At 37.9% G+C, this 12,928-nt stretch overlaps 1 protein-coding gene across 2 annotated transcripts in view; it reads left to right on the forward strand.

Moving 5' to 3' along the window:
* Positions 1-12,928, forward strand: part of SBNO1 (strawberry notch homolog 1 (Drosophila)) — a 52,341-nt gene that overhangs the window by 15,716 nt on the left and 23,697 nt on the right. For both annotated transcript variants that reach the window (XM_010841296.1, XM_010841297.1), the window contains exons 6-15: positions 2,878-2,974; positions 4,341-4,501; positions 7,978-8,111; positions 8,299-8,389; positions 9,648-9,809; positions 10,809-10,944; positions 11,028-11,133; positions 11,268-11,421; positions 11,850-12,032; positions 12,849-12,928. In XM_010841296.1, the coding sequence (XP_010839598.1) occupies positions 2,878-2,974; positions 4,341-4,501; positions 7,978-8,111; positions 8,299-8,389; positions 9,648-9,809; positions 10,809-10,944; positions 11,028-11,133; positions 11,268-11,421; positions 11,850-12,032; positions 12,849-12,928 (1,304 nt within the window). The remainder of the gene's footprint in view (positions 1-2,877; positions 2,975-4,340; positions 4,502-7,977; positions 8,112-8,298; positions 8,390-9,647; positions 9,810-10,808; positions 10,945-11,027; positions 11,134-11,267; positions 11,422-11,849; positions 12,033-12,848) is intronic.

Raw genomic sequence — 12,928 nt, forward strand, 5'->3', positions numbered from 1 at the left:
ATCCTCTGTTGTCCCCTTCTCCTCCCGCCTTCAATCTTTCCCAGCATCAGGGTCTTTTCAGATGAGTCAGCTCTTCGCATCAGGTGGCCAAAGTATTGGAGTTTCAGCTTCAACATCAGTCATTCCAATGAATATTGATGACTGATTTCCTTTAGGATGGACTGGTTGGATCTCCTTGCAGTCCAAGGGACTCTCAGGAGTCTTCTCCAACACTACAGTTCAAAAGCATCAATTCTTCGGCACTCAGCTTTCTTTATAGTCCAACTCTCATGTCCATACATGACTACTGGAAAAACTATAGCCTTGTCTAGACAGACCTTTGTATGAAAAGGCAAAAAATTGATTCTGTACCTGTATTTAATAATTGCACAGTGTTTAACCCTGCCTCTGTGAGGTGGTTTCTGGTTCCCCCTTTTAATAAACATAATTTAACACCATGTGGTTTAAGTAGTAATAGAAGGTACAGCAAGAGGTGTGTTGTGATGCTCGCAATAAGGATTATGAGTCTGGAGGAAAATGAGACTCAGGTGGCCTGGTAGGAGTTCAGTTTATGGAGGAGGTGTCATGGAGTTGGGGTGTTGAGTATGGAGAATCTGAGAGGGCATATTAGGAAGGGAGCTACAGCATCAATAGGCATAAAGAAGGTGGTAGCTATGTGCTTAGGATACTTGGCTTGCAGGAAGAAATTGGAATGGTTGATTGGGGGCTCTGTGGAAGGTCTTGAGTTTGTTAGACTTGGGACTTGGAGCAGCCCCAGTGAGGGCGACTGGATGGAAGTAGAGGGACTGGTTAGTGACTCAGGATGGATTGGGAGGAAGAAACAGGTTAGGTGGTTGTCAGGTAATCCAGAAAGGAAGTAACAAGGAACTAAACTTGGGGAATTTCAGAGGTGATTGGAAACGGTAAGGGGAAAGAAAAAAAATAAGAAAATAAGAGGTGACTGTATATAACGATACCAGAGGATTGGTAAGACTGGGAATGGAATTTGGACTTGGAGGGACAGCAGAGCAACTTGTGCCTGAGGTTTTGAACGGGGACCAGGAGAATAAGTCCTGGCAGTATCAGTTTACTTAGTGATTGTGTGCCAACAGCTTACTTGAAAGTTGATTTTTTGAAAATAAGAATATATTTTTCTTAAAGATTTTAGTGTTCAAGTTTCTAGTCCAGCCCATGTTACCCATAACATGTCAAAAGTTCTATATTGTCCTAGTAGTTAAGTGACATCTAACAGTGCAAACTGGTAGCTTGTGGACCAGAACCACTTGACATGTGTTTTGTTTGGCCTCCACATTATTTTGAAAAATCTTGACTGTGTCGCTAACACATAAAAATACCTAGAGTTGTAGTGAGCATCTACTGTGTGTTAGTCACATGTTCCCCATGTGCCACAGTTTCCCTCCCCTTCATTTTGCTCCTTCACCCTAAGCTTGGTGTCAGTTGCCACTTTTCTATCCAGCTGGCTTAGAAATATTACTTGTCTGGTCCCTGAATTTTGTGACCAGCTAATCCTCCTATTATATCTGTGGTAAAAAAAATTTTTTTAAGGTAGAGGGAGAAGGGAGGCTGGTCATTTAGTATAGTATATATTCCTGTTTTAAAGGTGAAGAAGAGGTCCAAAGAGGGGGTAGGGAGGACTGAGGATGTAGTGATTTGCCCAAGGCTACACAAATTCAACAGAATTGGGGTTTGTGTCTGTTTCTTTGGCCAGCCGCATTTGGTCTCATTTCTGAAACTGGGTTTCATTTTAGTATACTTCCTGAGAATATTCAGAGTTTTTTTTTTTTTTTTCCTAAAGGACTTCATGGATTGATGTTGGCTGAATGTTTATCTGTCATCTCCCTATTCCTTCCCACATTTGTTGAGTATCTATGTGTCATCATATTCTGCTGTAGATTAAGTAAAAATAAGTAAAAATGAAACAGAAGCCTGATATTACCTTTTAATACTATTTTATCCTTGGCATTACATGTAGATCCTAACTGGGTTTTCTCTTTCTATTTCTCTGGTCTCACAGCTTCTCCCTACATTCTTCCTTGATTAAGCCCTCATTCATAAAGAGCTTCCCTTTATAGTTTGCTGGTAGTGAAAAGAAGCTTTTTTGGGGCTTCCTCTCCCCTATTTCTCCCTGTCTCTACCCCTTTAAGATTCTGTAGAGGAATACAAGGTATGGCTATAGTGGCCATTCACTCACTTTGCCCGGGACTGTCTGGGCTTCTCCTGGTCTGCTGTTCTCCTGGTGTAGTTACTAATAACTCATCATTTTACTCTGAGATGTGCCAGTGTTTGGAGAGTAGATGATGTGGTATTGTTTTTGTGTCTGTGGAGACACAGACGTCTGAAATAAATTCTGTGTTTCAGAAGAACATTTAAACTCCCGAGTTTTCTGGGGTTTTGGTTTTAGGACCCGAGGGAAAGAAAACAGATGGAGGTTGAAGTGAAAAGAGACTGGGAGTGAGACTTACAGAGAGTCCCTGCCAATGAGGTTGTAGAATGTGCTGCTGGGGCTCAGCCACCATTTTTCTCCAAACCTCTTGTTCTTTCTGTTCTTGGAATGGAGAGTGAGGACTGAAGGTTAGAGAGACATCTGGGCATCAGGGAGGCTGGTGGGCAGTGTTGAAAGGGAAACTGGTTTGAGAAGGTGGTGGAGCCCTGTGGTGATCCCATGTGTGTGTTTGTGATGATATCACATCACAGATTGTGCTCATCATTAGAGAAGCAGGGAAGCCATAGAGTATGACCTAGATTTTAGGAACTATAGAATGGCATGTCCTGCTTCCAAGATGAAGATAGTGGGTATTCCTGCAGAAGAGGATTTCTGTGTGTTGGTTGGGCCTCCATTCTGTTGACTTACTTGATTTTGCTCTCTCTGTGTTACAGAAGGTCCCTGTTGTGAAAGAGGAAGATGAACCAGAAGAAGAAGACGAAGAAGAAATGGGTCATGCGGAAACCTATGCAGAGTATATGCCAATAAAATGTATGTCTTTGAGATTTGTTAAAATAATGAAAAACCTCTGGGTTCCTTTCAAACTTAAAAACTTTTCCCCACACATTGTTACCTATTAGGATCTGTCCATGTTGGGTACCTCAGGATTTGATAAGTATGAGCTGTGTATGAATATGTTTTAAAATAGCTACATGAAAATTCTACTGTGAGTTTTAATTTCCCTACACAAATTTAGAACTTTGTTTTGGAATGAAGTCTTAAAACCAAGAGTAAAAAAGCTTATTCCTTTCAAGTTAATTTTGCTCATATCAGCGGTGATTATAAAATCAGAGTAAATTACAGAGATGTAAACATATATCTTAGCGTTATAGTTTATACAGCTTATCTAAAACAAGCTATAAAAGCATGGGAATCTTAAAATAAAATGTGCTATTTGAATTCAGTGGCTTAAATTAACACCATTTCTTCCTCTTTTCCCCACAAGGACCGTGATTCAGTTTTTGTTTTGTTTTTTTTGAAGTGGCCAGTATATTAAGTTGAAAATTAGTAATTTTTAGTTTATATATAAATTTTTTCACGTTTTCATTTTCTGAGGGTAATAAAATGGGAAAATGTATGGCTAGAATTTGTTTCTCATACACTCTGGGTTTCTATAAAACGTCACTAATAAGACCACTTAAACTAAAAATCTGTTTACCAACTGTATATGGATTCTAGTTCCCTACTTTGTAGATCATTTAAAACGAACGTAACCTAGGAGTGTGCTCTGCTACTGTGGAGAACCTCGTGGTATGAATTGAGATTGTATTTTCCTAGATCTTTTTAATCAGCAAGTCTCTTTCTATAAATTTATTTATTTTAACTGGAGGATAATTACTTTACAATGTTGTGTTGGTTTCTGCCGTATAACATGAATCAGCCATGCTATGCTTAATCACTCAGTCATCTCCGATTCTTTGCAGCCGTATGGACTGTAGCCCACCAGGCCCCTCTGTTCATGGGGATTCTCCAGGCAAGAATACTGGAGTGGGTTGCCATCCCCTCCTCCAGGGGTTCTTCCCAACTCAGGGATCGAACCCAGGTCTCCTGCACCGCAGGTGGTTGCTTTACTGTGTGAGCCACCAGGGAAGCCCGAATCAGCCATGTCTCTATGAATCCCCTCCCTGTTGAGCCTCCCCCAACCCTCACAAGTCTCTGTTTAAACCATAGGTAGTTGGTAATTAGATCACGTTAGTTAAGTTTAACAGTACTTTACATCATTCGGTGCCTTTATATAGGATCCCAGGGTTACTTACATTTCTCTGTCAGAGGAGAAATGCTATAATATTTTATGATAAGAGTGGAAGTGTTATTACTCAGAATAATTAAAATGAAGTATTTTTAAACCTTTGTTTAGTAAAAATTGGCCTACGTCACCCAGATGCCGTAGTTGAGACTAGTTCTTTATCCAGTGTTACTCCTCCTGATGTTTGGTACAAGACATCTATTTCTGAAGAAACCATTGATAATGGCTGGTTATCAGCATTACAGCTTGAAGCAATTACTTATGCAGCCCAGGTAAGCCATAATATTTTTTAACTAGGTACAGTTTTTATCTTTAATCTTAGTTCACAATATATACTAGTTTTAATTCAAAGTTTTCCTTGAATGAAAACCTTGTGAATGTGATTTTTTTTAGTTTTATGAAATGGATAGGATTTATGAAATAGATAGTTTTATGAAATGAAAAGAATAGCATGGATTTGGTGACTGCATTTAGAGTGGAAATGATAAATTGTCATAGCCTTTTTGGGGCTCACTGGGAACATGTATTAAAATTAAAAATGTGTATATCCTTTGACCTAACAGTTCGGTTACTGGAACTGGGAGTCTGTTTCATGGAACTATTAGATAAGAACATATGTATCAGGCTATTTGTTGCAGCTTTTTTCCCCTAGAGACTGAAAGCTAGACTAGATTTGAAAGCTCACACCCTTGGGGAGTGATTGAATAAACTTTGGTATTACCATATGGGTGTTGTACTAGCTTTTATCTTATGCCAGTTGTCTTTGAGAGGATTTCTGATATACTCCATTTTTGTAAAATAAATATGCAACCATCCACTATATTTATGTGTTATAAAAAGGTTTGTATTTGATTGTATAGTCATTGAAAAATTACGGAAGAATGCTCACCAGTTTGTTAGCTTTAGTTACCTGCTGCACGCGAGGGTAGCAAGGGAAAAAAACAAAGTCAGACTTTGAAGATAGGGCCGATTTGGTTCCCGACCACCACAGTACAGCAAACATTGTATAAAATGAGCCACATGAACTTTTTTGTCTCCCAGTGCATGTAAAACTTAGTGTTTACACTATGATGTCTCCTAAGTGTACAGAAGCACTGCTGCTAAGTCGCTTCAGTCTCGTCCGACTCTGTGCGACCCCATAGACGGCAGCTCACCAGGCCCCACTGTCCCTGGGATTCTCCAGGCAAGAACACTGGAGTGGGTTGCCATTTCCTTCTCCAGTGCATGAAAGTGAAAAGTTCCAGTGCATGAGAGTGAAAAGTAAAAGTGAAGTCGCTCAGTCATGTCTGACTCTTCCCGACCCCATGGACTGAAGCCTACCAGGCTCCTCCGTCCATGGGATTTTCCAGGCAAGAGTCCTGGAGTGGGGTGCCATTGCCTTCTCCAATAGGCAGTGGAGAAGATAACAATAGCATTATGTCCCCCCCAAAAAATATATATACCTTAATTTAGAAATAATGCTAAAAAATGCTAATCATCACTTGGGCCTTCAGCAAATTGTAATCTTTTTGGTAGTGCAAGGTCTTAGTGTTGGTGTTAATGGCTGCTGACTGATCAGAATGGTCGCTGCTGAAGGTTGGAGTGGCTATGGCAGGTTTTTAAAATGAGATTGCAATGAAATTTGCCTCATTGATTTCCTCTTCTTTTCACTAATCATTTCTCTGTAGCACGCAGTGCCGTTTGATGACATTTTACCCACACTGGAACTTCTTTCAGAATTGGAGTCAGTGCTCAAACTGTGCCACTGCTTTATCAACTAAGTTTACGTGATAGTCTAGATCCTTTGTTGTCATTTCAACAATCTTCACAGCATTTTCATCAGGAGTAGATTCCATGTCAAGAATCTTTCTCCACTGAAGTCTTGAACTCCTCAAAGTCATTCATGAGGATTGGGGTCATCTTCCAAACTCCTGTTAATGTTGATAGTTTGACCTCTTCCCATGAATTACGAATGTTCTTCCTGGCATCTAGAATGGTGATTCCTTTTTCAGGAAGTTTTCAATTGATTTTGTCCAGATCCATTAGAAGAGTCACTATTTCTGGCAGTTACAGCCTTACAAAATGTGTTTCTTAACGAGTAAGACTTGAAAGTTGAAATTACTCTTGGGTTCATGGATTATAGAATGGCTGTTGTGTTATAAAGTGGGCATGAAAGTGACATTGATATCATTGTGTGTCTCCATCGGAGCTCTTGGGTACATCATCAGTGAGCAGTATTTGAAAGGAATCTTTTATTCTGAGCAATAGTAGGTCTCAACAGTGGCTTTCGTATATTCAGTAAACCATGTTGTAAACAGATGTACTGCTCTGTTGTTCCATTTGTAGACCACAGGCGACATAGATTGAGCATAATTCTTAAGGGCCCTAGGATTTTTGGAATGGTAAATGAGCATTGGCTTCAGCTTTAGGTCACCAGCTACATTAACCCCTCATAAGTCAGCCTGTCCTCTGAAGCTTTGAAGCCAGGCATTGACTTCTCTTAAGCTGTGAATACCCTAGATGGCATCTTCTTCAAATAGAAGGCTATTTCATCTGCATTGGAAATCTGTTGTTTAATGTTGACACTTTTACCCTATTATCTTCTGGATAACTTGGTTTAGCTTCTACATCAGCACTTGCTGTTTCTCCTTGTGCTTATGTTATGGAGAAGACTCCTTAAACCTCATGATCCAGCCTCTATTAGCTTCTTCTGCAGCTCTCACCTGGCTGTCTTCATAGAATTAGAGAATCCAGGCCCTGCTCTGGATGAGGCTTTGGCTGAAGGGAATGTTATGGCTGGTTTGGTTTTCTATCTCAACCACTAAAAGTTTAATATCAGTAATAAGGCTGGTTTTCTTTCTTATTGTTTGTTCACTGAAGTAGCACTTTTAGTTTGCTTTAAGACCTGCTTTAAGACCTTTTTCTTTTCACAACTTGGCTGTTTGGAGCAAGAGTCCTAGTGTTCAGCCTATTGTGGCTTTCAACACGCCTTCCTTATATTATAATCATTTCTAGGGAAGATCCCTGGCTGCCCAGTGGTTAAATCTCTGTACTTCCAATACACAGGGTGTGGGTTCCATCCCTGATCAAAGAACGAAGATTCCACATGCCCTGCAGCCTGGCCTTAAAATAATCATTTCTAGCTGTTGATTTAAAGTGAGAGACATGGTAGCCCTTCCTTGTACTTGAATGCTTAAAGAATCCATTAAGTAGAGTTATTAATTGGTCTAATTTCAATACTGTTGTGTCTCAGGAAATAGGCCAAAAGAGAAAGAGATGGGGGAAATGGTCAGTGAGTGAAGCAGTCACAGTACACACAATGTTTATTAATTATGGACAAAGTTCATGGCACCCTGAAACAATTACAATAGTAACATCAAAGATCACTCATCACAGATCATAGTAACAAACATAATAATAATTAAAAAAGTTTGAAGTATTATGAGAATTACCAAAATGTGATACAGACATGAAGTGAACAAATGCTTTTGGAAAAATGGCACCAATAAAATTGCTTGATACAGCATTTCTGTCAATTCGTTAAAAAAAAAAAAAAAAAAAAATGCTGTTTCCCAGAAGTGCAGTTAACAGTGCATGCAGCAAAATGAAACAAAGTATTCCTGTATAGTAAATATAGTTTCCACACTAAGCTAACTGTATGTCATTTGTATAAAAATAGACAATGTTAATATATTGCTAAAATAATATGAGAAACCGATCACCAAAATATCTAAAGGAATAGATTAATTATCAGCATTTTCATTTTCAGCAACATGAAACGTTCCTACCTAATGGAGATCGTGCTGGCTTCTTAATAGGCGATGGTGCTGGTGTAGGAAAAGGAAGGACAATAGCAGGAATCATCTATGAAAATTATTTGTTGAGTAGAAAAAGGGCTTTGTGGTAAGTGCTAAAGACTGTCTGTGGGAACTTTCATTTGCAAATGACCAGCATATGGGGATGGGTCTTAATGAGTAGATGTATTTTTTTAGAAGTGTCAAGGCCTGATTTTATTTATTCCTGAATACTGCTAGAATGATAGGATTTGCATTTAATTTGTGTATTTTTTTTTCCCCTTTCTTTTTTATAGGTTCAGTGTTTCAAATGATTTAAAGTATGATGCTGAAAGAGATTTGAGGGATATTGGAGCAAAAAACATTTTGGTCCATTCATTGAATAAGGTATGAAAGTCTTCTATTCAGTTGGTCATTCAGTAAATATCTGTGAGACAAGAATGATAGTTTCCACTTTGTAGGGTTGTTAAGAGGATTAAATGAGTTATTTCACAAAAAGTATAGTGAGTGCTAGCCACAACTGTTGATTTTTGGTTTAGATAATGTGCCAGGTAGGGTTATGTAGTGGCAAGTAAAATAGGCATTTTCTCTTTTTATGGAGTTTATTCTCTCAACCTTCAGGGTTTTTTTTCATTTATTGTTTCTGCTTATAAAACTACTATTTATGGATGAAACTAATACACTGAGTATAAGAGTGCAGTGTAATAGAGCTGTATGGACAAGTAGTATAGTATGTCCGTTGCATCATGAATTGTGGTTTGGAGACTGGTTTAGATATTTGTATATTCAATGAACTTGTATACCTGTACCTGTGTTAATGTTAAAACAGTTCTGTCATTTGGAAGAAAAGTTTCACTTTCCAGAAGCACAGTTTAATGTTCATTTAGCAAGTTTTTATTGGCCTCCTACTAGGCACCAATTCCTGGAGCCTAGTTTGCCTAGGCTAACAAACCTAATTCCTGTAGGCACTTCTCTGCAGGCCTTTGACAGTGAGTAAATGTACATCTAGTCCTAAGTGAGTAAATGTACAGACTAGTCCTAAGTTGCTTCAGTGTTGCTCTGCCCATCAGTGACTTTTTTGGGGATGAGATTTACTGAATGGGTTGGTAGGTAAAAGTATTATGTCTTAGATAATTACCAACAGTTCAAAACTAAAACATGTAATGGGCATCTAGCAATATTTTTAATTTCTGAGTCAGTATAATTGAGGAGGGCTGCAGTGACTATTGATCATAATTCTTATATATCCCTCAGATCTTAATTACAGTGTTTTGCATATAGAAAATACATAGTAAATATTGGTAGAATGAATATTGTGCCTTTTTCTTGGGGAGAGTTTGGTTTGTAATGTTTTTTGAGGATAGACTTTGAAAACTGGATCCTTATAATTTTATATACATACACACATGTGTGTGTATGTGTGTATGTACTTGTGTGTGAGAAATTTTGTGTATGATTAAGAGGTCCTTTGACTTTCCTAAAGCCCATCATGGTACCATCATTTCCCTGCTGTATAGATTTGGGTGGGATAAATACTTCAGAGACAAAAGTGTATTGGTACCATCATTTCCCTGCTGTATAAATTTGGGTGGGATAAATATTTCAGAGACAGAAGTGTATTAAGTTCTTCCCTTTTCTTTTTCAGTTTAAATATGGAAAAATTTCTTCCAAACATAATGGGAGTGTGAAGAAGGGTGTTATTTTTGCTACCTATTCTTCCCTTATTGGTGAAAGTCAGTCTGGTGGTAAATATAAAACGAGGTTAAAACAACTTCTACATTGGTGCGGTGATGACTTCGATGGAGTGGTATCCTTTCCAACAAATTTTATATTTTTTAATGACATGAAAGTTAATGTAAATATGGGAATTCCGAAGTTAAGTAAAAAGATTGCTGGAATGAGAGCTTTAATGATTACATAGCTTGCAAGGGAGTCAGATAGTTGATTCTGTTTTGTAGCTGTCATATATGAGGCCACTGTTTAGTTCCTGCTTTAGGAAAATGTTAATAGGTATGGGACATGCTGAATATGCAGCCTTAAAATAGAATGTGGACCTAAATACCCAGAAGTACCCAGCTTTGTAAGATTTATAACAGATTAATATGATTGGAGCCAATGGTTCTAATGGAGTGGTGGACCCAAGAACTGTATCAGTGCTAGCAAAATGGCAGAATTCATACAGCATCAAAGTTGTCCTGTGAGAGCTTTGGCACCTAGTGATGTCTGAAGAAGTTACGAAACTCCTTTTAGCCACCTGAAGGACAGTATAACAGCAGTTAATCAAAAAGAAAAACCACAGGCCCTCTCCAACCCCCCATTTGATTTAAGCAGTCTTCATTTTCCACAGTAGTAACTCTTTTTTTGTATCTAGAAAAAGATTTAAATATCTAGTTAAGATTAGTGCCAAATTCAGTGAATGCCTCTGTGGCTAGCACAGGGGCAAAAATCAAGGAGAAGAATCACATAGAGGGCTTTGTTTATATTTGTAACTTTAAAAAAGGAAACAGGCTGCAGCAGATAACAGTAAAATGTTAAGGTTTGATGAAACCAGATGATAGGTGTATGGGTGTTAGTAAAAAAAAAAACAAAAAATTCATGTGCAGGGGCTTGTTACCAACAGCATCCCTCCCCATGATAATCCTGATTTATTTTCACTCCAGAATTGTTTTTCTGTTTTTTGTTTGTTTGTTTACTCTTTAGGACTCTTGCATGTTTCCCCAGGCCTCAGGGAAATAAAACTTAAGTCTTTCTGAGATTAGAGACACTTGGTACTAAAGTGACATGTTCCTTAATTTATTCTTTACAGATAGTTTTTGATGAATGTCATAAAGCAAAAAACTTATGTCCTGTTGGTTCTTCAAAGCCAACCAAGACAGGCTTAGCAGTTTTAGAACTTCAGAACAAATTGCCAAAAGCTAGAGTTGTCTATGCTAGTGCCACTGGTGAGTATTTATTTAAAAGATACAGGTATCTTTTTACATGTTAGTTTTTCAGCTGTAATATGTTTTTTTGGGGGGTTTTTCAGGTGCTTCTGAACCACGAAATATGGCCTATATGAACCGTCTTGGAATATGGGGTGAGGGAACTCCATTTAGAGAATTCAGTGACTTTATTCAGGCAGTAGAACGGAGGTAATGGAATTTACAGTGTACATTATTTGTTCTCAGTAGCAATCTAAAAGAGGTATTTTGCTAAAATCTCTTCCATGTATGTTAAAGCTCTACTATATTTAATGATAGTTACTGTGTGTTTTAATTTTATTCAGAGGTGTTGGTGCCATGGAAATAGTTGCTATGGATATGAAGCTTAGAGGAATGTACATTGCTCGACAGCTGAGCTTTACTGGAGTGACCTTCAAAATTGAGGAAGTTCTTCTTTCTCAGAGCTATGTTAAAATGTATAACAAAGCAGTCAAACTGGTAAGCCTTTTTTCCTTAACTCCTAGTATTTTTAATGTACCCGATGATGTTTTTGTTAGTTTTGTCCAGTGTAATGTCTGTCAGCTCACAGTATATTTCTGCCGTAAAATAACAAGATAAATTACTGGATCCTTATTTTCCCAGTTTTCTCTGTTACAGTAACTTAAATAACCCTTTATAGCAGAGCATGCGTAGCTTTAAAAATCAACATAACTGTTTCCTAAAATTACTGTATTAGTTAATAGGAATTTTGAGACAGCTCTGTGTGAGTGTCCTAAAAAAACATTTGTTTAGAGGTTCCCAAGTTACTGAAAATGCTTCATTGAATTAATGTTAAATGGTGTCTTACACATTCTTTTGATTGAATTAGTCATATTGAAGTAATTCATACTTGAAGATTGAAATATCTGTTGATTGTGTACCTTCAGTGGGTCATTGCTCGAGAGCGGTTTCAGCAAGCTGCAGATCTGATTGATGCTGAGCAGAGAATGAAGAAATCCATGTGGGGTCAGTTCTGGTCTGCTCACCAGAGATTTTTCAAATACTTGTGCATAGCGTCCAAAGTTAAAAGAGTTGTGCAACTAGCTCGAGAAGAAATCAAGAATGGAAAAGTAAGTTGGAGAATGCATTAACAGATGTGTCTTTGGTTTTGTGTTTTAGTCTTTTGGGTGTTGAGGTTTTCTACTTATAAAAGCCTTTGTTTCTAAAGGATAGTTGTAAGAGTATTAACAGTGAGACTTTAAAAAATACATTTTTACGACAATAAAAGCAATATGTATTTATAAAGAATTTGGATAGCTCAAAAAGGTGGTATAAACAAATAAACATCACTATAACTTGGCTGTCCATAGATGTAACCACTGATATCATGGATATGTAATACTGCAAAGGTTTTTCATTTTTGGCGAATATATATCTACTTAAAGCACAAAAAACTGGAGCAGGGGCTTCAGTAGTGTTCACTGCTGTAATGCTATCACCTGGCTAAGTGTTTTACATATAGCGCATTTCAAATATGCAAAATAAAGACATTGGTACACATGTACAAAATGGGTAATTCTTGTTTGAAATCTTTTTTAATTTATTTATTTTTGACCATGCTGTGTATTTGTTGCTGCATGGGCTTTTCTCTGATTGCAGTACTTGGGCTTCTCATTGCCGTGACTTCTCTTGTTATGGAGCATGGACTCTAGGGCATGTGGGTTTCAGTAGTTCTGGCTCAAGGGTTTAGTTGCTCTGTGGCATGTGGAATCCTCCCGGATCAGGGATAGAACCCATGTCTGCTACATTGTCAAGTGGATTCTTTACCACTGAGCTACCAGGGAAGCCTTGAAATCTTTTTTTAAAACTAAATGTGTAAAATATGTTGTAAGAAACCACATACATATTTTTATTTATAATTAATAACATTCTTTTTTTTCCTCCAGTGTGTTGTAATTGGTCTGCAGTCTACGGGAGAAGCTAGAACATTAGAAGCCTTGGAAGAGGGCGGGGGAGAATTGAATGA

The sequence above is a fragment of the Bison bison genome, unplaced genomic scaffold (genome assembly GCF_000754665.1).
Source record: "Bison bison bison isolate TAMUID 2011002044 unplaced genomic scaffold, Bison_UMD1.0 scf7180017864160, whole genome shotgun sequence".
NCBI lineage: Eukaryota > Metazoa > Chordata > Mammalia > Artiodactyla > Bovidae > Bison > Bison bison.